This window comes from Dermacentor variabilis, unplaced genomic scaffold (genome assembly GCF_050947875.1).
Source record: "Dermacentor variabilis isolate Ectoservices unplaced genomic scaffold, ASM5094787v1 scaffold_15, whole genome shotgun sequence".
NCBI lineage: Eukaryota > Metazoa > Arthropoda > Arachnida > Ixodida > Ixodidae > Dermacentor > Dermacentor variabilis.
The window spans coordinates 6,437,170-6,459,295 of record NW_027460313.1 but is presented as its reverse complement, the minus strand read 5'-3'; the positions used below and the strand labels follow the sequence as shown (position 1 = coordinate 6,459,295).

The following is a 22,126-nucleotide window of genomic DNA, read 5'->3' as shown; positions in this document are numbered from 1 at the left end:
GAGGTTGCTTGCATACACGTCTGGGCCACCATACTGAATGCATGGTGTTACCGGAACCTTTTCCCCCTGCATTGCGGTAAAAAAGCATGGTTAAGTTTATACGATATTTAATATGCAAAAAAAAGAGGTGAGGCATGCAGACAGGACACGAGAGTAGAGAAGTGAACACGAACGCGAAAAACATGAAAAATTTCATTAAATTGTTTTATTAGATAAAAATTTTTATACTATGTCATTCATTATGAGGCTTCATAACCGCAACACATTTAATATATAAGCAGGTAGAATTATCGGTTTGGTCAGTTTGTACAAGCTCGTTTGAGGCAAGAAATCGAGTTTCACAAACACAACCTCAACATTCTTGATTGAAAAAGGAACACCTCACATGACATGCAGTCCTGTGAGTAGGAATTGCACAGTTCAAGAAAAACAAATCAAAACTCACAGACCGATCCTGAAAAAGGAATTAGCACCTGCTACTGCAAAAAGCGAACTAATTGATAGGTTTTAGCAGCACAAGGGCATCTTTGGCCAATGAGCGCCGTCTATACTGCAAAAGATAAACTTAGTGCATCTTTACAAAGCAAATATATAAAGATGACTAATGCCTCTCTGCACTACAGTTGCTTTGCTCTAGCGTGAAGTCATTTTAATGCATGCACACGTACATACACATGCTACATCCTAGTGTAACAGCTGCAGAATTAAAATTCGGCAGCAACAAAGTCGCAACCTTTAACCACTGATCTCAAGCTGTACTAGTGACTGGAGGTAGTACCAATATCGCCAATGACGAGTTGCACTCTTTCTGCCCGATGTTATGCTGCTCTTATGTCAAAGATGAGTTACAGTCGGCATTGAGGGAAAGCTGCCCTCAAGAGCAGCTCTTTTTGTGTTATTTCTAACCAGAGACCAATGAATTAATATATTTTTAGAATGAGAATGACACCTAAAAATGGAGCACGTAAAAAATTTGCTACATTTTTCCGGAATTAACTTGGGGGTTAACGGCTAAAGCGGCAATCCAGACACTAGAACAAGTTTCGACATGTTTGCTACCAGTGAATGCTAGAAAATATGTTGGCATTTTGTAGTTTTGTCCAACAATGCAAAAGGGATTCTTAATAACTGAGGAAATAAATGGAAAAGTATCATGAAGTATATTTCGTGAATGTAATGCAGAATCACTCAACTTCTGTTACTATATAATCTCCACTTGATTAACCTGCACTTTCTGAACTAGTTCAGGAGGTGCTGCATTTCACTACTCATTCCACCAGTTCAACGTGGCAGCAACTGCACGTTGTGATTTGTTTTACTTAGTGCAGGCTTTGTACAGGGCGAGTTCACAGCATTCCCTGCACTTGGCCGAAAGGTAGTGCATGTTTACGCAGCAGGTGTGGTGCCGCTTCTGCACGAGCGAGGCGCAGAAATCAGAGTTTCATACAATAATTACTAGAGGGAACTCTGACGTTAGTCTCCACAGGAGATCAAACAAGAACGGCTGTACCAGCATGGAAATTATGGGAAGTACATGGATTTGCCTAAACTTCGTCTGTTTGACTTCAAACGGCTTTGTGACTTTGTAAACTAGTCATTTTCAACAATATACTGTGTAATAAATAAATAAACATTAAAATCGTCCGACGACAGGATTCAAACACAGGAACTCTAGAACAGAAGTCTGATATTGAAACCATTAAGCCACGGAGGCATGTATCGACACGCGAGTGTAACGCCCTGATGAATTTATCGCGGTCATACCAGTGCCCTGAGACGCTTGGCGCCCTTCGATTTGGCTACCTGGACAAGCTCAATCGTTGCAAATAATAGCAATTGTGCGTGTTGGCGCCGTCTTCTGCACTTCGAAGAGTATAGACTGCGCTGAAATTTACGAGAATAAGGTTTATATAGCGTATAATATACGAAGCCACAAGAACGTCTGAATTCACAAGCACGAATATCAGACAAATCCATGTGCTTCCCATCATTCCCATGGTGGTACGACTGCAGCGCCAGAGTTCCCTCTAGTAATTACTGTAAGAAACTCTATGGCATAAAAAACCGAAGTTCCTCGCATTTTGTTCTGGAGTAATAAATTAAGTTTTGCTAATCCCATAAATCTTACTGGTCATTAATTCCAAGCTTTAGTGCAGTCACATGTCTAGTAGGCAATTGTGGTATTTTGCATAAACATTGAAAAGGCAACTGTGATGAATGTTCACTCTGGTAAATTGTTTATGATCGAGTAGCATAGACTACTGAAGCAATCTCTGGAAGGCAAGTGAAGTAATTTTCTTATTAGCAGCCTTTAAACAGCATTCGAGCATATGACACATGCACCTCAGATATGCAGATAATATTTCCTTGACTCAGCAAGAAGCGATGCTTCATGTTCCACGAGGCTTTTTCTATCAAAGCAGTATTGCTGCTCTCTAAAAACAATGCCAATGCAGATGATCCAAATATTTTTCAGGGGCAACAGTTATGCCTGAAATCATGCTAGATTAGTTTTTTTTAAACACATGCTCAGACCATGTTAGAAGTGCTTCTTAATATCCTCCTATTTATTAGACTAGTCATATATCTGTACACAAAGGCTACTAATTAGGTTCCATGCTATATCATATTAACAAAAACTTCACTGAGTAATACACATGCTATGATAAGATTTGAGACCACATTAAGATGCTGAACAAGGTGAATTCATTATTTTTAAAATGAAGCTCCTGTTCTTCCAAACGAGAAGAAAGGATACTGAGGGTCAAAATTTTTCTGAATCACAGCTGGAAGATGCCAGGGAAGGCACGTGGAAACTTATTTTTAATTTTCTATTTAAATGTAGAAATGATAAAGCGAAATGAAAATGGTAAAAAAACAACCAGGCATGGGGGGAGAACGAACCTACAGCCTTTGCATTAGGCATGCGATGCACTAACCACTGTGCCACCGAGGCAGCATTCAACCGTCCACAATGGCCCCTCAGATTGTCGACGCTCGAACACGGCCGTAGTACCACAGTGGTTAGTATATCACATGCGTAATGTGAAGGTTATGGGTCCGTTCCCCACCCACAGGTGGATATCTTTTAATCCACTTTAACTTACCTAGAATTTATCATTTCTATACTTCATATAAAAAACTTAAAAGATGTTCCTGTAGGCTTTCCTTGGCCTCATTATCTGCTGGCTTCTTCCAGTTCTGTTACTTCCAACACTTATACATATTCTAATCTGGTAAGTAAACAGTTCTGCATGATGCTGGAATGCAATATAAAACATTATTGCAGGGCCGTGTTATGTAGAATGCCTTACATTGCCCAGGCAAGGTGTATTTATGTCAATCTGAAAAAAAAAAACAATTCCCACTCTAGGCAGAAATGCTGTGTACTGCTGTGTGCAACAGGATTTAACGAAAACAATTTGTTCAGAAATAAAGCCACCAAAGAACGAGGAAATATGAAAACTAGATGAAAATTTGTGCAGTTGCATGTTAAAAATTTAGCACAGCAACAGATGAAGACATAATGAAGGAAGCGCGTGGATGGTTTATTTTGGACACACGAGGCAATATACTTGAAAGATGCATATGAGCTTACACGTGGAGAAATATTTTTTATGTAGCAGCTAAACTACGAACAGGCCTAGAACACACTGATACAAGGTGTCGAGCATGTAAATCTTATCATGCCCTTAAGTCAAAGAAACATGGCTGTTTCTCATGATTCGCTACACATGGCTAGCTCACACAACTTAGCCACTTCTATATATGCCTTGTAATTACCAGGTGGTCTGTATGACATGTGCAAGCTTTAAATATGTACAAGCGCCACGTAGCTGGACAGCACCAAGGTAATGTCGTTTGCCATCGTTTTAAGGAAGTGAAACCAATTCTTGCATTTTTCCTAATTAGGTAATTAGTTAATAACGATTACTTAACTGCTCAAATATTATATTCAAAGCAAAAGTGTCAGTGCGAAAATTGTAGAGCATCCTGAAAAATTCCCAATCCAGCTTTCTACTGCTCAATAGGTGCAACAAATTTTTCTTTCAAGCTTCAAAGAAGCCAGTGAACACATGCAAGAAGTGCCGTGCAACTAACCGCTCGTGCACCTGAACACCATTTGGCTCCTCCTTTCATGCTGGAAAAAAAAACTTCTTGAAAAGAATATTTTAGCAATTGATTAATTATTATTGACTATGTTTTAGGCAAAATGCATGAAATAGTGTGACTGCCACCTCCATTTTCGGCGACATGAATTGATTCCATTTTCATGTCCAAATCCAGCTATACATGGTGCGTGTTTTGAGCTGGTTCTGTAATTTAGGCTGGTTTTGACTAATTGAAGCTTCGCACTTTAATAATGGAGTCAGGTTAAAAAGAAATTGGTACATAAACGGTCGCTGTCAGTACTCCATACTCCTTTAACTTAGTGCAAAGTGCTTGTGAGCCAAGAAGTTGGTAGTTCTAAGCAGTATTTCTCATTTTGACCTGGTGTTATAGCCCACTTACTATGATGCCATGCTGCTCAGTCATGCTGGTCCCAGCTTCAATCTAGGCCATGGCAGCTGCCCTCCAATGAGGGTAAAATGCAATAACGCTTATGCACTTAGATTCAGGTGTAGATTAAAGAAGGCCAGGTTCCCAAAACTTCAGGTTGTGACTTTGGAATATAAAAGCCCATAATTTAATTTTAAAATCTAAATGTGCTTTATTAGGAGCAGGGGCATCATCTTGAGCTTTTACTGCACTGCCATGGCACCAAGAAGCTCCAAGTAAATAAAAACAATTTCTTAGACAATGTACATATCTTGCAAACATTTACAAACACTTCTCTGCATGCACCTCTGTTGCTGTTATATTTACATCCGTATGCCAAGGCGGGTTATGATGTTAGAACATGTTTCGAACTTGTTTTTTTTTACCGCTTTAAAGTTATTGGTTACTTTGCATCTCATTGTGTCGAACGCACATTTCAGTGCATCAATTTCTTCAGAAAGTGCACTCCTCTTTATTTATTTGTGCATGCAAAAAGGGTTCAGAAGAACTGCTTTCTGAAGGTCTGTATAACAAAAAAAAACATTTCTATGTAGGCTGCACAAAGATCAAGGATTGGTTTTTAAATATGTTATTTAGTTATTAAAAAAAGAGGCAGCTGTCAGTATTCTGTTCCAAAGTAAAAATTTCCCCTATCTGTCTCTGCTTCAGTTTCCGATGTTGATGGTCCATTCGGGGGCACTCAACTGATAGGCTGCACTTTGGCGATGTCGGATGTGCTGTCACCAGACCCAAGGTCGATCGACATCCTCACCAAAAGTCGAGTCCAAACGCTATAAAAGAAATATATCATTTTGCTATCAGTTTTGTCATCTTGCGTGTTTCACACACGGCCGTCAGTGGAATATTTCGTCACTTGGATACTGAAAGAAATTCAAGCATATTCTGGCAGCCAAGCTGATGATGATGATGTTGGTGTTTTATGGCGCAAGGGCCAGGTTTGGCCAAAGAGCGCCACGACAAGTGGTAATGTTGACGATGTATTATGGAAGATGTACCCTGGCTGTAAACTGGCCTAAAATATGTCGCTGTAAAGTGCGTAAAATCTACGTGCTATAAAATTATGGCGATGACTAATCACGAATACTATGAACATTAAAATCCATCGTGGAAGAATGATGCAAAATAGAAAATATATAGGATGGTAAAATTACTTGGAGCACTGCTGCCTCGCCAGAGCCCTTGAAACACAAGGGCCTAGAGGCATGTGCTATACAAAAGAGCTATCACAGCGGCATCCTCTGAAGAGAGGACGGCAGCCAAGCTGAATACACAGTAAATGGAGAACATTAAAGAGCAAATGCAGTTGTCACATTAGATTGATCAAGTACAGCAGAAATGGAAAATAAATCAGTGATACTGTGTCTGTTGGCTTTGAATGCAAGAAACGTAAAAAAAGGAACATGCAGCCACGCCACTTTGAATTTCCCGCGTTTGCTACACCTCACAAGTTTGGCATCGTCCGGTACTCGGGGATAGTAACCGCTTAAAATCAAGATGAACGAGCGTCGGCACAAATTAACAGGATACTTAACCGGGCAATATTGGCGCATAAAACAACTCACGTAGCGAAGCTACTGGCAATTACCCGATGACGCATCTGCGGGCGGTGCGGTTCGGGCGAATTCAAAAAGGAATGAGAGTTTCACTTGTTTCACGCCTATTAAGCTAAGACAGAATTTGAGCTTCTTACTAAACTATACTGGATATTTACGCTCCGAATAAAACGCAGGAAATTTTTTTACGTCACATTGCGTACGTATGAAGGTGAGGAAATTGCTTTTATTGTATTCTGCCAAGGCGGCATGTAGCAGCTACCACTCTCATGCAACAAAAGCATAAAAGTGGTACTCGTGACACCGTAAACAAACATATACAGCGCCAACGTTACGCCTCTTGGAGTTGGAACTAAGCACGATCAAGCCATTTTTCTAGCCTTCATAACGCCATGAACACGACCAAACATCGAGCGAAACAACTCTCTGCTCTCGAAAATTATTACCGCTTCCATTTATATACCTATCGCTGCCACAAGCAAAAGTCAATGGGCTAGCTGTCCACAAGCCGCAGATTAGACTGACAGCAACATATTACGGTAACGTAAAACAATTTCCACGCTAACTTAGCAGCCGCGGTGTGCTCTAAGTGCCAAAGTTCTCGTTTGCCGCTCGAAATTCACACCATGATGACGGGCACTGCATCTTTCACATAAAATAGTGCACGCTTTGCTCCGGAGCTCAATAGGAGGGCGAAACGCATTTGCACGTACCTGAAATCCGTATGCCGGAAACCCGTCGACGCTTCCGAGAACGGGGCGCACAGCACCCGTACAGCACCCACGGCGGCTTACAGTCGTACGGCGGCACAGCACCCGTACGGCGGCTTGACTTGGACGTGAGGCACTTCTATCAAACGTTTCACATGCGACATGTTTCACACCGATTGCGCGAACACCAGAAAATGACGCAGGCCGCATTGCGACGCCGAGCAGACGTGCATCCACCGATGAGCTGTGTGCGCGGATTGCAGAGAACAAAACCATACAATACGTTAGGCGCGAGAAGATGGCGGCTCTCGTTGCGGAGACGAAGCGGACGAAGCAATCATAGAGTTACTATACTGACTCTAGAGGACAAGCTACCCATAGGGCCCATGCATTGAAATCGGGAACCGCAAGAGCGCCGCCATGTTGCTACGCGCCGAGGTTGCCAGCTCCTGAGACGCTTGCTAGACTTGGTGACAGTAGTCAGTTTTAATCCGGCAACAGTAGCAGCGTAGCAGCATGGCGTCTCGCTTGTACTGTCGTGATGTGTGCGTGCAGCCGTGTGTTTGGGCTTTATAAGTTGGTTCTTTATTCTATCTTGCGGGATGGTGCGGGTGTGGTCCATGTTGGCCGTACAGGTGGCAGTTATGCAACCGAGGGATGATCCTGTTGAAGTTTCCGGTGGTATGCGGTTTTCAGCGGTCACGCCTGTTGCAGGAGTGTCACTCGACGAGGTTACGAGCTCGAAGCTGTGGTCAGATTCCTCGTTGGCGTTCCGTAATTCTCTTCGCACGGGCGCGGTATTTTGCAAAAGCCGCTTCCGCGATCTATCGTCGCGACGATAGATCGGGCTTTTTTATTATTATAAGCACTGATCCAGTTGGGGTAGGGCACATGTAACCTACAAACGGAAGTCTCAGGAGAGCACCTAAGATTATAATAAAGCAGGCGGCGCAGGAACTCCAGGGCACCCAAGGGACAGTGGGGGGTCAAAGCTCGAAGCAGAGCGGTATGTAGGTTGGGGCCGCCGAGGCAGGTGTGTGCCAGGGAGTGTTCGCACGGACAGCTCCCCTGGCACGCGCAGCAGATCCTCGCAAGGTCGAAATACCTTAAAGGCACCTGCGCCCATGATCTTTCTTTTGCCTCGATGCAGTGTGCACGATTAAAGAGAATAATATGGAGGGCATCCGGTGCAGTCGCGAATGCGTCATGACAAATGTAGCTCGCGTCGCCTGGCGTGTGCAGTAATATCAGAGTTGGTTGTGTGAACTTTATGCATGATACGTTTTGTTACGGTACCTTAACGCAATGGGTCTAGAGGACGGTGTTGGTACATTTTTTCGTACCGCCCTAATCCTATACCCCCCACTACAAACACACACACATACCCCCCCCCCTTTTTTTTATGTATACATACAATTCCTTGCCATGACGGATCACAGCCTCCTTTACTTTTGAACAATAGAGGAGGCTATGGACGGATTGAACAGTTCAAGTTGTCAACTTGTCAATAACTGTCATAGGAATTGCTGTAATAAACACAATTCCACGATCGGATTGTTTATTCTCATTTTTTGTTGTAACACTGAGGACTACATAGAACTTTATTTTGTATATGTGAGAGAAGCATGTGGATATCACGAGCTTAAGCCAATGTGCGATACACAGACAAAGCAGCTGCTACAACATGAACTGCATTGAGGGCCACACAACACATACGTAATTAAAGGTGCAAAATATAGGGGGAAGCTTCAAAATACGCTCTGTAGTGTAAAGTGTAACAAAGCAAAGTGTAACATAGATTGTATGTGTACAATAAATGTTCAAAAATACAATGCATCAATGTCCCATTTGCCTTCAAGTTTATTATCAAGTTCAAGTTTACTGAAGTTTATTATGAGCATATGTACAACAGGAATCTACTGACACACCCGTAGTCAAGGTGGCTGTTCGAGGTGTGCTGGCTGCCTCAGTGTAAGAAAAAGAAATTGGGTGAATGTCAACACCAGTGCCACTGCTTCTTGCCTCTGACCTGCACGTGCCTCCACGGCATCTTTGTGCACAAGTGTGCTGGCGTGGCGAGGCGTAGGAGTCATCCGAGAGAAAGAGTATCGTTTACATGGAGAAGTGGCTGTTCACATTGCCTGCCGCTTTCCCTCAAATTTTTCCTTGGCGACTAGGGTGACACACCCGCCGTCAAGGTGGCTGTTCGAGGTGTGCTGGCTGCCTAAACGAAAGAAATTAGATGAATGTCGATACCAGTGCTATTGCTTCTTACCTGCATTTGCCTCCACGGCCTCTTGGCTTGCGGAGTCTGTATGAGGGAGCTGCTGTGACTAGGCGTAGGCATTGTCTAAGCAAAAAGAAAAGGCCATTCAAATGGGAAATTATTGAAATCAATGCAGTTATGTCTGCTTCTTGCACTCTTCTTGCCCAAAAATTTTCAAACATAGTGTCCAGTACACACCAGGACTTTGACTGCTTCTGCTTTTTACCTGCAGGTGTTGCTGCGAGATCCTTAATATGGCTGCGTGCGGCATTGTAACACTTGGTGGAGGCATTTCAAGTGGTAGCCAAAAATATAAAGAATCATCCTTGTCTGCACGAATGCTTTCAATTTCTAAATGCAGTGGTAACTATCACTATTAGTGCAAGGCCCCCCACATCTATGCGGCAAGTTCCATAGCTCGAAACTGAATTTTTCCTTTAGTGTTTAAAGGAAATAATAAACAAGGCGTCTTAAATAAAAAACAAGGCGTCTGATATGTCCACATTAGATGTGATGTGTTTGTTTTTATTTATCCCAGTGTGAAGAGAGCATCATTAAATTGTTTTTTTATTTTTGCTTGTCTTGTTTTTTGGTTTATTTCTGAATTTATCAAGCACCAGTCTCATGATGCCAAAATGACTTATGTAATGGCAATCAGCTTTTGTTTTGCAGAAAAACAACGCATTTCCTGACCCATTGTTTGACATCCCCTCACTCGCATAATTTTGCAGAGTATTCTATCTATATTGACTTGCTTGACCTCCATTAAAGAGTCTTGCATTTTCAAATACGACTCTTTCCTTAAAACCATTCGACACTTCTCATAATTTCTGTACCTTGGGCTTCGATACTCTGCATTCACCATTTTTGCTTGTTTCTGACTAAAAATGTCTGTTTTAATTTAGAGCTTAAATTTTACCTTTGGAACACACGGAAGGGCTTGCCATTGCATATCTGCATAAAAGGGAAACATGTTTCATTAAACATTTGCAAAATGCAATTGAAGATTGATGAATGCAGCTTGCAGTGTGATATGACTGAATGAGCCATAGAAGTAACTCATCTCACTCGGTAAATTAAAGCACATATTAGTGTGATGTGCAAGATACGTTACACTAACGTGGTGGGTTCTCTTGCTTATACAGCAAAATAATCGGTGCGCGAGAAAAAAATTATTTTTGCATCCCCCTTGTACACACTGATTTAAGGAGAATGAGCTGTAGCTGTCCGCATGATCTACTTATTTTACCTGCGAGTATGGTCAACAAAAATGTGTCCCAGCTGCTTAGTGGTACTCGGGATTATGTCAGTATTGCATATGTGCCTGTTGTAAATAATTGTAAACTGGAAATAATTGAATTTTGAGAATGCTCGCAGGGATCTGATGTGCATATCTTAAGTTTATGGATACATGTAAAAGACTCAGCATCAAGTGCAAGTGAACGTTCCCGCAGGCCCGGAGTCAATCATGCAAATAGATTCGCTGCACAAATTTGTGACCAGAAAAGATATTCCACATGAAATGGCATGCAAGGAAGTGCTGAAAATATTGCACAGTTAATAAAACGCCTACGCTATAATATGTGGGTTGATGCACTCGTTATGCAAAACGGAGGTGAGGCGTGCAGACAGGACCCAAGAGTAGAGTATTTACAAGCAAACAACACGAGCGCCGCCCACTTCTCTACTCTTGTGTCCTGTCTGCACGCCTCACCTCTGTTTTGCATAATGAATCCTTACCAAGTAGCTGAGCTTTCTGCCGTTCTAAGTCTCGATGCACTCGATTTCGTCCGCATTAGGCACTCGCCTCTTGATTACTTCGTGGCACAGAAATACTCGGCATCAGGCTGTTTGTCTGCTGTGGCCTTTGTAGAAGCATGATTGTTCAAAGTGCAACAATTAAACAGATTCTTTGAGTTGCTTGCGGCTTCGCCAGTACAATTCCGGTGCGCTGGTCCGCCGGTCCAGCAATTTCTTACTGAAGGGAAACCTGCAAATAAAAACACCGCTCCGCATGCAGAAAAATGCTCTACTGTGACGCTTCTCAAACGATTGTGATGCACCACAAGAGCTGCCTACTCGCGTGATATTCTCAACAAGGAGATACATTTGTTTACCTACATGTGAAGGTATATGCCAGAGCACTTCGGGGCTTCGGTGGCACACAAGGCACGAGTGTGTGTGCCATAGCGTCCGATGTCGACGCGCGATCGCATGTCAAACCTAAACTGTACGAAACTACTACGCATCCAAAAAACAGATTCGAAACCGAAATTCGCGTCATCCTTTATTGCAAGAATGCGTACGTCGTGATTTACATAAGTCGCGGACTTAGCGATCGCTTTCTGTAAACTTAATATTAACGTACCACCTTCATAAAGCCATCAGGTATGCGTCTTTAGATGAGAAAGCATAAGGTGACCTGTACTTGCTTTCAGCTCTTTCAATAGTAATTGCGCTGGCCACATTGACGAGTAGCAACAGGGCGGCGCCCTAGAGGTTCCCACTTTTCCGGCCCAGCTTTTCCTCTAGAGTCGTTCTACTAACTCTATGGAAGCAATGACGCGCGAATGAATGTTGCCAACTGTTGGTTCCGCGTTATGCCGGCGGTGGTGGCTTTAGTGGCGTGTGTTGCGGTTGTCTAAATTTTTATTTCTTTTCCCCAAACAGTATAGCTAAGATCAGTTATTTGTTTTAATTTTTAACTGTGTCGTTTGGCATTATCTTTGTCTTTTTATGCTATTAAGCGGCCAATTATGGCCTCCCAGGTTCGCGCGCGCCAGCTTCGCGCGCAAATCCCAGAGGCCATAAGACAACTCGTTAAAAAATGCCGTTCTTGACGTTAACGTTTCATCATCGTTTCTTCAACTGAGATAGGTAGTGTCCCTTTTCCCGGGGTTGGAAGGGGGCGATCAAGACGGCATCGCTCAGCGGGGGGCGGGGGAGTGGGTTGGTGGTGGTTCTTATCGCGAAATTCGCGAACCCTGCGATTTTTTTTTATAACGTAAGCATTTCTATACTTATCCAACAAGAAAAACCATCCGTCCGTCAGTCCCTACCGCACGATATCTTTCAAAATAGAACCCGCAGCAGCGAGTGAATTCACCTTCGTGCTAGCTCTCGCTTCAACGCGACCGAAGCGGCGAGAACACTGCGCTCACGAAGCTCTCAGCTCATGCCGCACTATGCGCTTTTCGCAGATCACTTTCAAGATAGGTGTACGCGCGGCTGTTTTCAAAGCGAAGTAAACGGTGAGAACACAGCGCGTGAAGTTTTCAGCAGTGGACACACTCTGTCCACAATGCAGTTCGCTTTCAAGATACGGTTCGCGCGGCCGTGCCACAAACAGCCGCCGCCGGAGAACGGTTGATAATGGTTCGACGCGGATGAGGAGGGCTAAAGAGCGATAACAGCTCAAAACGAACGGAACGTCACCAGCGCGCCTGGCCCCGCCACCTGCAGTACTTTGCTTGCGCCGCCGACCAGAGCAGCTCGTGTCGCCGCAGCGCTGTCGCTTATACTTGTCGGATCAAGTCTCATAACATTGATAACGACATGGACTGCGTGTAGATGAGGAAGAGTCACAATGCTTACGCACACTTAGACAAATCCGAGAGGAGTTCCTGCGTGATTTTTTTTACCGGAAATGTGCAGTCAGCGGTGGGACCCAGAGTTGACAATGCCTGTAAGAGGGGTGCCAAGCTTCTTTTTTTTTGTGAGAGTCTTGCCCAGCTCCCAAAGATCTGCTCAAGCTAAGACGGCTGTATGTGTTTTTTTATTGTCGCATGCCCTCGAACCGCCACAATCCTACAGTGCAATGGCATTAGAGCAGTATTCACGTCCAAAGGGAAATGCAGCCGGTAATTGGGCTGCCTAAGGTTTGCGGCCCGGCGGCAGCTGCCCTCCCGTCCCCCGTTTCCGTTGACAAGTTAGGGGGAGGGGTCTAGAGCAATCTAACACCCCCCTCCCCACAGTGGCGTAGCCAGAAAAGTTTTTCGTGTGAGAGGGGGGGTCCCAATTGACCGTGGAGAAGGGAAGGAGCGGGGCCATTGCCATAGCAGCAAAAATTTTACTGTTAGTGAGCGTTACAAGTGCCCGGCATGCCCCAATTGGCTACGCCGCTACTAGCCCCCCCCCCCCCCCTCTCCCGCAATCGACGCAAATCGAGCTATCAGAACGTGCATGACACGCATGCATGACATAACATGAATGACATGCCGCGAAGCTAGCATGGATGTCGTCACATCATCATCAGCAGCTTATTTTGACGTCCATCGCAGGACGAAAGCTTCTCCAGCGATCTCCAATACCCCTGTATTGTGCTAACTGGTTCCACGTGTCTTCAAGTTTCCCAATTCCATCACGTCCAAATTATTCTCTGCCGTCCTCGACTGTGCTTGCCTTCCCTTAGCACCCATTCTGCAACTCCAATAGACCAGCAGTTCTCTCCCTTACGCCTTGCAATGTCTGCCCAGCACGACTTCTTCCTCTTAATGTCAACCAGAATATCAGCTATCCCCGTTCGCTCTCTAATCCATATCGCTGTCTTCCAGTCTATTATCGTCATGTCTAATAATTTTCATTCCATCGCGCGTTGCGTGGTCCTAAACGTCTTCCCAAGCTTCTTTGGTAACTTCCAAGTTTCGGCCCCCTACGTTAGTAGCGGTAGAAAGAAATGGTTAGCAGTAAGCTCCCTGGTCATGACTTAGTAATGCCTGCCGTAAGCTCTCCAGCTAATTTTTTATTTTTGTTAACTTCCTTGATCAGAGGCCCCTGCGAGTAATTAACCTCAATAACCGTATTTCTGCGCAGGTTCTAGAGGCTGACTGCCGACCATGACATTCGTTCTCTCGCCAGGCTGCGGAACATTACTTTTCTCTTCTGCATACTAACTCTCAATCAGACTCTTACACTTTCTTCGACAAGGTCCTCAAACGTTTGTTGCAAATAGTCTGCAGCGTTGCTGAGTATGCCAATGTCATCTGCATACCGTAAGTTGGTGAGCTATTTACCGTTAGCCCTCACTCCTAACCATTCCCAGTCTAACTGGTTGCACCCCTTTAAGTATTCAGTGATAGCATTGTAGATATTTTGCCACTGAAGCCTTTTGCAGATATCTGGCTATGCAAAGTCTGCGCGTTTGTGTCATCCGCTCGATATCAACATTCGTGGGAAACTTCATTTTTGACCACTATTCGGAGCCAGTGGGCTGCTGCCTAGATGCCCCGATCTAATCATTCCAGCTACCTGATTCAAGCGCAGGTAGCGCGCGTTTCATGTATAGCCAATATCAACGCCTTAACTGGCAGTGTTCATTTATCATATACTGTAAGCTTGTTCACTTACTACCTTATACTTAGGGTGTAAATTAGAAAGACTGGGGTGTTCCAAGGGTGTTTTCTTGTTGAACACCCTTTTCCGTTAAAAAAGGGTGTTTCAAGGGTGTTTACAAGGGTGAAAATATGAATACACCCGCATTACACCCATAAGGTTGTGAAAATTTTGAGAGTGTACAGCTGAGATTTGTCGCCTTGCGACTTTCACATTTTGGGACAAATAAACAAACAGCTCAAGGGAAAAAGATTCGTGTCGGACGATGACGTGAAAGAGCCCGTTTCAGATTTGTTGAAGCAGCAACCTAAGGAGTTTTATGAGATGGGAATCACCCGACTCGTTATTCAACCGGACAAATGTCTAAATGCTCATGGAGACTACTTTTAAATAAAGTACCCCGTTTGTCATATATTTGCATTGGCTCACTTTCATTTGACTCGCCCTCGAATATTTTGCAGAACGGCTTTATATAGGTGGTCTCTGTTGGGGCAATAATTTCGGTGCAATTACTCACGATACATGACCGGTGACAGCTGCTCCTGCGTAATACATTGGAATAAATGACAGCGTCACTGAGATTTTCCACTTGCCGTTGCATATGCACAAAAATATAAACAAGATTCTTGAATGAAAAAGCTTAATTAACATATTTCTCCTCAACTTGTTCATTTCATGGCCTATACATTTTTCATATCAGTGCCGTGCACTGCTTTGCTGGTTTCGAACTGATATAGGGCTGAGGATCGTGTGATATTTTCTTTACTTATTAAACAGACAAAAACATGGAAGCATTGATATCAGTTATTTTGAGCACAATTTCTGTCACCTACGAGTCTATCTTCTTATGAAAAAATACATCTATTACTTGTTTCGCAGTCCGTAGCGTTCAAGAATTCGTTTGCAGCATCTTTAGAAATGGCAATGGAGTTATTATTCATGTATTTGATCTCTCGACAAATTGTTTAAGCGAAAGTTTTAGCTCGGGCCCAACTCTGACGCGGCCTATTCAAATAAATGTAAAACGCAGAAACGCTTTTCTGAGATAACCCCTGGATCACTTTTAATGGAATTTGTTGAATTTGAGAAGCTTAACTTCTAGTATCTGTTGGAAGCGGAAGTTTGATTTAGGGGCCCGAATTTTGTTTAAAATATTTTGAAAAATTTGAAAGTGCGAAAAAAAATAGACGCACGACGTTTACAAACTAATAGCTCTTCATCAAAAACAGATATCGCGGTTCTTCAAACGGCCTCTATTATGAATCGAAGCGGAAATATGGGTATGTCAATTTGTAGTTTACGTGAATTAGTTACGTAGTGCACAAGGGTTCTGCGAAAACCGTATTTCGATAATACTAAATTGGTTTGAGATTCATTTGTAACATATCAATTTTGTCCGCTGTAGGTGTACTACTGGACGCGATTCACAGAATTGTGATATTATTTTTCATTGTTGAGTTACAGAGCTTCAAACATGATAGTTTCGTTTTCTGAAAATTTGCCATTTTCGCCAATTTTTAATAAAATATTGACAGCCTAAATGAGAAATTCGAGACAAGAAGTGAGATAATTTAAGTTTTTTCCTTTAAATGAAACAAACATCGTCACATTTTGTGCAGTGGTTGCCGAGAAAAACGAGTTCTCCTTCCACATGTATTTATATAGTAGCACCCGAGCTAAAGCCTCTTAAGGAGGAGGCCAAGCTCCAAAGTGAGCCCCCCCCCCCCCCCCCCCGAACAAAATTTCTGGCTACGCCACTGGTGGTGACTGTCACGTGAAATGCTTCGGGGAAATGCATGCTGCAGTGCGACAATACCTGCTTCCTGTTTTTGCTCATGCCAAATCAATCGATTAATAGCGAATAAATTCATAATCGAGAATCGGAGAGTTAGAATTGCCCCGCACAAGGCACTATTTTTAATAATATCACACCAGCTCTTGCCGAGTAGCTTGCGCAGCGCTACAGTTGACTGCGCCGCAGGGTCGAGCCCCTGCGGCGCAGTCTCAAAGGGAATACCTCCCTGTGTGGGCCACGTGCTACTAGAACACGACAAAGATTGTTTGTGTCGCGGCATGCAACCTATTCAATCGCGTCGCAATTTCGCTGGTTTTGCGATGCTGGAGATGAGTCAACTGAAAGCAGAGACGAAAAATCATCACATGAAACAGAAGGCATAATCAGGGGGCCACCAATCGTTACGAGTTAGCACTAGTTATTACAGTGAGGGGGTTTGGGCGCCCTTCAACGGCGTCTTCACGGAGCTCGAACCAGATCGACCATCGGAGAGGGTCCAGCAGGGAAGACGGGATGTTTCAAAAGCAAATACCAGAAGTTTAATAGATTGTTAAAGGGCAGCGAGGCGCTCCAGGGGAAAATGTTCCAAAAATGGTCGGCGTGCGCGCTCCTTCACGCAAGTGCAGAGAAGATCTGTTCATGGCGTCTCACGGGCCTTCTTATACGCTACGCCATCTGGGTGACCACATTCTCTCGTGCATCCTGGTAGAGGGCCTTGTCAGCACACTGGTCAACCCACAAAGAGGAATACAGAGAAAAAACTACTCCCTGGCAATCCACAAAGAGGAATTCGGAGAAAGCCCACTCACTGGTGTTGAGGCAGGAAGCGTAGGTAACGTCGGGTCAACAGACTGGTCAACCCACACACGGGAATTCGGAGAGAAAGCACTCTCTGGCGCAGAAGGGGTAAACGTAGGTCAAGAGAGAGTAGGATTTGCACTGGTGCATAATACTGTCGCGAACACCCGAGGGACAAGTTTTTTCATGCTGACGAGTAGGCACGTGACGTGAATCTTTTCGTGACGAATAGGCACGTCGTGTCTCAGGCGCTTGGCATCCGTTGCCTTCATCGCCTCACAGAGAGAACCATAACAGCAGCTATCGTAAACGCAATCGTTTCAAATGCTAAGCCGGGTGCTGAGGACGCCAAAGTTGCTTTTTCTTTTGGCTGTTTCATTAACATATCGCAGTTCAGCAGAACCCCCATATCGCGGCTCTGCTGACCGCAAGGCGTTTTCTTCTATGCAAGTTCAAACTTCTGCGCGAAATTGCGCATATATGCAGTGAAAAGCAGTAATTAATATAACTAAATAATTACGGCACCCCGTTCAACTTTGCGATAATGATATTTTATTGCATATAACTGATAAGTGCTCCCACTCATTTGTGCGGAAGCGTTACTTGCTAACAGTAAATGTTACAAATCCGAGCTATGCATCTTGCGTATGCAGAGGGAATAATGCCATCGCTGCGATTCAGCCTTTTCTGTAGTCTGGATAGCAAGCAACCCAGGCGCTTCCGAGAAATCCAGATTCTTTCTTGGCGATAGCGAAAGCCTTGTCCAAGAAGGCCAACGTCTTGGTTGGAGGCTACGACATCCTCCGCAAGTACGTTGTATGCGAATTTTTTTCTGTTCACGTCATACACATGCTGCTTCATGCACTTTTCGAAATTGAATATTTCGTTGATGTAAACGTAATCGCAGTTTGCGCAGGGTATACCTATACCATGCCGAAAAACCATTCTACAGCGTGCCCTTCAGTTGTACTAGTTCATGTTCCAACGTGCAGGCAGGAACATATATGCGCCGTGTTAACTTCATAGGTTTAAAGAACACGTACCAAGGCCTCATTTTCAGGACATACTGAACGGCAGTTAACGCAAGGACACGCGGCCAAGCGAGGTTGCTTGCCTGCCTGAACGATGTTCTACGCAACGAATTAAAATTCCGGGGTAGCCGCACTCAATGTTCGCGGCGTACTCTGAGCGTCCTGATTAGAGCAAATTTTCTCGCTCGCTGTCAGATTTTGCTTTAATCGGAACTATGAGATATCTGACGTGACCTGCACTGATCACTTCCGAGAGAGCATAACCCCAAATTTTCAATCCTTCCATGCAATATCGTTGAGGCCTGCCACATCGCAAGTTATGCGCCCTCGAGCTAGCGCCACCCTTCCCTATGTCCTTTGAGTGAGCGAGGCCTTGGCACATCTCCTGAAAACCTATGAAGGCAATGTAGTCCACGTTTCCGGCCACTAGTTGCAGCATGAACTGGTAGAAACAAAGAAGATGCCGAAGAAGACATGTTTCGAAGTGTCGCATACACAATTCCCCGCGTGAATCGCATCAAGCTTTTCATCGGCGAAAGCAGGTATTTTGAAAGCGCTCGAAGCAATAAATCTACGATCTCAAAAAGAAGAATTAGAAATTAATCGGAAGTGAAAAAAGAATGTCCTTTACAGTGCACTTGCGCAGAACTTCACAGTCCGAACATGCCGCTAACCGACAGAAGGCTTCCATCATTTCCAAGGAAACTAGATTTGAAGTTAGTATCTCGGTGTTTTTCTATTGAGACTGCGGAAAAAAAACGATGAATCGCAGCGATGGCAATCTTCCGCCTGCATACGCAGGATGCCGTCGCTTCTGCCGTTATGTTGGGAACAAGGCTTCCATAGGGAAGCCGAAACGTCCAATTCTTACTGGCACGTTTTGATCGGCGCCCTTTATTTTTTCTTGTAACGTGAACCTCAGAACCAAGAGCAAGTATAAGCCAGATACAGCATTGAATTTGAATTTTATGATGTTGTTGTAAGGCATGCAAGTTAATGTGAGTAAACACTTGAAGATGGCAAAGATCTACTTCTTAATAATTCTTTTGATTTAAATTAGTATAGGACAGGTACATTTATCAGAAACCATGTGCAGCAATAAAAATTTAAAAATCTGCCTCAACAAACAGTTTATGAGTTACAACACTCACTGTGGAGATGGCAGACCGGTTAGCTGTGCGAGAACGCACTGGATTCGATTAGCTCAATGACCCTTCAGATCATTCAGCTTTATTAATGGCCGAAGTCACATCCTTCTTTGCATTACGGGGCTGCGACCGCCACCTGGTGTCAACCACAACTCCTCTTTGCCGTGGCCGCAGAGATAGCATGGCGCGGTTGGAGCAGCTTTAATGGAACGTAGCAAATGTGAGCAATTGCAGCAGCAATCAAACCACTGTGTGTGTCACGGTGTGTGCCACTGTGCGTGTGCTCTCATTGTAGTTTCTTTTATAGAACCAAATTTTTAATGATTGTTTATGGCAGATATCACAAGTAAGCTCTGCTCTAAATTACTCGACGAGGGGGCCCATGACATATTCGGAAATGAAAATTCCTAATTGAATAATTGACTTAAATACGCTAATTAACTTTCCATTCATTGCTTTATCGCACATATTTCAATCTACGAATTGTAGCTACTTAGCATGCAAGGAATATCGACGTGGAATAAATTCTGAGGATGGCACCGGTTTCCTGATATACGCTGTCAAACTAGCGGTAAAAATGCACTCTTGTTTAACCTAATTTTTAACAAAACGCTATTTCATGCATTGAAGCACAAACTCGAAAGTCAACGCATTTCATTGGACACTTGGAAACTTGTCTCGAAACTAACGTATTTTACAGTGCTGAAAATTTGATCTAAGTCGATATACCTTGCATATTCACTTGCTACATTCCGTAGGTTGAAATATGTGCTGCAAGGTAGTTAAAAAGTTAATTCGCGTAATTATGTCAATCATTCAATTAAGTATTTTTATTTCTCGTAGGAATGATGGCCGTCTCTTCGAGTAATGACTATCAAGGTTTAGAATCGTGCAATCCGCCCCAAGCAATTTTCAAAGATTTGGTGCAAGAAAAAAAAAGACGACATATATCGCAACACATATTCCGCCTTCGAACAAAACTGTGGCTTCGTGTCAACATAAATATGTTGCCTGATGAAATGCGGGCACTTGTAAGTTACCTTTCCCCATGTCGATGGCACAAGGGGAATAAGAAATGGCCCTTTCTGCATCGCAAATAATTAGTCTTGCGATAGCAATGCCCTGTCGTTATGTGCATCACAGGAAATAGCTCCCTCCCGCACCGTTCTGTTTACCCGCGCTTGAGGTTGCTGATGCAACTCAACAAATCTGGTATCACTTAACGCTACTTGCGAGGCAAACATGCCTCAATTTATGTAATCATTGAGACACCTCAGATGTTACCACTGGAGCATTGATTGAACAAGCGTTTACCGTGTGTCCCTCGACTATTGCCGCTACCGTTGCCGTCATCTACCAGCTGGTTTGCGCGCATTACCTGAACCGCGCCACGCGTGCGACTAGCGCAGCCTAGCGAGTGTGCACCACCAACGAGACTTCAGCCGGAGACCGTCGCGGCAACCGTATACATATAGAATGATGCATAGCGCTATGATGAACGATTGCAACAACCTTAGAATTGCAATTTAGGTTCCCATCCATTGAACAGCCTTGCAGGAAATTGCTATAGGACAGTAAGGCTTCACCGCCATTCCCATGAAGCGCTGATAAAATAAACGGAAAACTAGAAACCTACCAACAATTAACAGCCGCGTGGGAACGCAAAGCTGGCCTGGCGATATTTTTAACCGCCTAAATCAACAGGCTCACACCACGGCGACCGCAATTCGATGGAGGCTAAATGCGAAAAACACCCCTGTACTTAGATTTAGGTGCACGTTAAAAAACCCCAGCTGGTCCAAATTTCCGGAGTCCCTCACTACGGTATGCCTCATCATTACGTCGTTATTTTGGCACGTCAAACCCCAGCTTTTAATTTTTTTAACACGGACACAAGGAAGGGCCGTACAAAGGGACGTGCTGTACGTGCGTATGTGTGCAGCTCTGCAAAATTCACAGATAGACAAATGCCCGTCCGTAAGGTGACTAAGTGGCGGCGGTTAAACGGTACAGCATCTGTTTCATTCTGGCGTCACAGTAGAATTTTTTTAATGTTATAAGATATGGCCAGAAGAAAATCCGTCGATTAATGATTTCTTTAATGCAGAACACGATTTCCTATCATGAATTATCTTGCCCTGACTAATTCAAGGAATTACCATTAATTATCACTATCCTGCTATTAATGGTCCGCAAATACTTCTCTGTCCAATTGAATATGCGAAGTTTCTTGCATTAATAATCACACTCACAAGGCTTAAATAAGACTGGCGAGCGGCTTCTGGAAATCTCTGTCTTACATGCGTGCTAGGTATAAATAGCAACTTCGGTAATTGCCAAAGTTATATCACTCATCTTTACTAATTGAGCTTATGGTAAGCTGCTTGCATGAGATATATTTTCGTTAGCAGAGGTGGAATGGCCCAAAGACTGTAAGCAGAGCCCCATCCCCCCGCACTACCCTCCTCAAAGAAAGACAGAAAAAAAGAAAGAGAAAAGTCCTTTCAGGCCGAAGCGATCCTAATTGAAAAATGCAAGGAGCCGTTTGTCAGCTCGATGCAGCCACATGTTACGGTGGGACATGTTACGTCTGCCCTTCACATGGTGCTGTTGTACCAAAGCAATAAAAGCTCTTATAATGGTCGCCAGAGGACACGGGTTCCAATCCTAGCCGCGGAGACCGCGTTCCGATTGAGGGCGAAATGCAACAATGCCCGTGTGCTGTGGATTGGGTACAGATTATAGAGAGTCTAATGTCGTCAAATTAATCAGAAGTACCCCACTAAGGTGTACCTCATAATAATATCGCGGTTCTGGCACGTAAAACCCCAGATTTTCATTAACTTTATTTGCGAGTTCGACCAAAGTTTCGTTATTTTCAGCGCGCGACATTTAGCAGATTTGGATTCACAAATTTCTGTACGGATGCTGACG

General features: G+C 43.8%; 1 protein-coding gene across 5 annotated transcripts; it reads right to left on the bottom strand.

Annotated features, from left to right (window-relative positions):
• Positions 1–8,984: 8,984 nt before the first annotated feature.
• Positions 8,985–11,389, bottom strand: LOC142567908 (uncharacterized). 5 transcript variants are annotated; one of them, XR_012825297.1, is made up of 5 exons: positions 11,211–11,389; positions 10,830–11,079; positions 10,009–10,043; positions 9,099–9,173; positions 8,985–9,047 (listed from the first exon to the last, which is right to left on the bottom strand). XR_012825297.1 is itself a non-coding variant. In XM_075677999.1 (4 exons), the coding sequence occupies exons 1-4, from the start codon at positions 11,371–11,373 to the stop codon at positions 8,997–8,999; spliced, it is 324 nt and encodes a 107-aa protein (XP_075534114.1). In that variant the 5' UTR covers positions 11,374–11,389; the 3' UTR covers positions 8,985–8,996. The 5 variants fall into 5 exon arrangements, 1 of the variants encoding a protein (XP_075534114.1); XR_012825296.1 differs by lacking the exon at positions 11,211–11,389 and having other exon boundaries at positions 10,830–11,199; XM_075677999.1 differs by lacking the exon at positions 10,830–11,079.
• Between the last annotated feature and the right edge of the window lie 10,737 nt (positions 11,390–22,126).

What these genes read in the sequence shown, in the direction of transcription:
- LOC142567908 (XM_075677999.1), bottom strand. Translation starts at nt 11,373, where the DNA reads ATGACGCGAATTTCGGTTTCGAATCTGTTTTTTGGATGCGTAGTAGTT. An exon ending in CCCTTCCGTGTGTTCCAAAG is followed by an intron (nt 9,174 to 10,008) that starts GTAAAATTTAAG and finishes CTTTTTGCTTAG; the next exon opens with ACAATGCCTACGCCTAGTCA. An exon ending in GGCCGTGGAGGCAAATGCAG is followed by an intron (nt 9,048 to 9,098) that starts GTAAGAAGCAAT and finishes TCTTTCGTTTAG; the next exon opens with GCAGCCAGCACACCTCGAAC.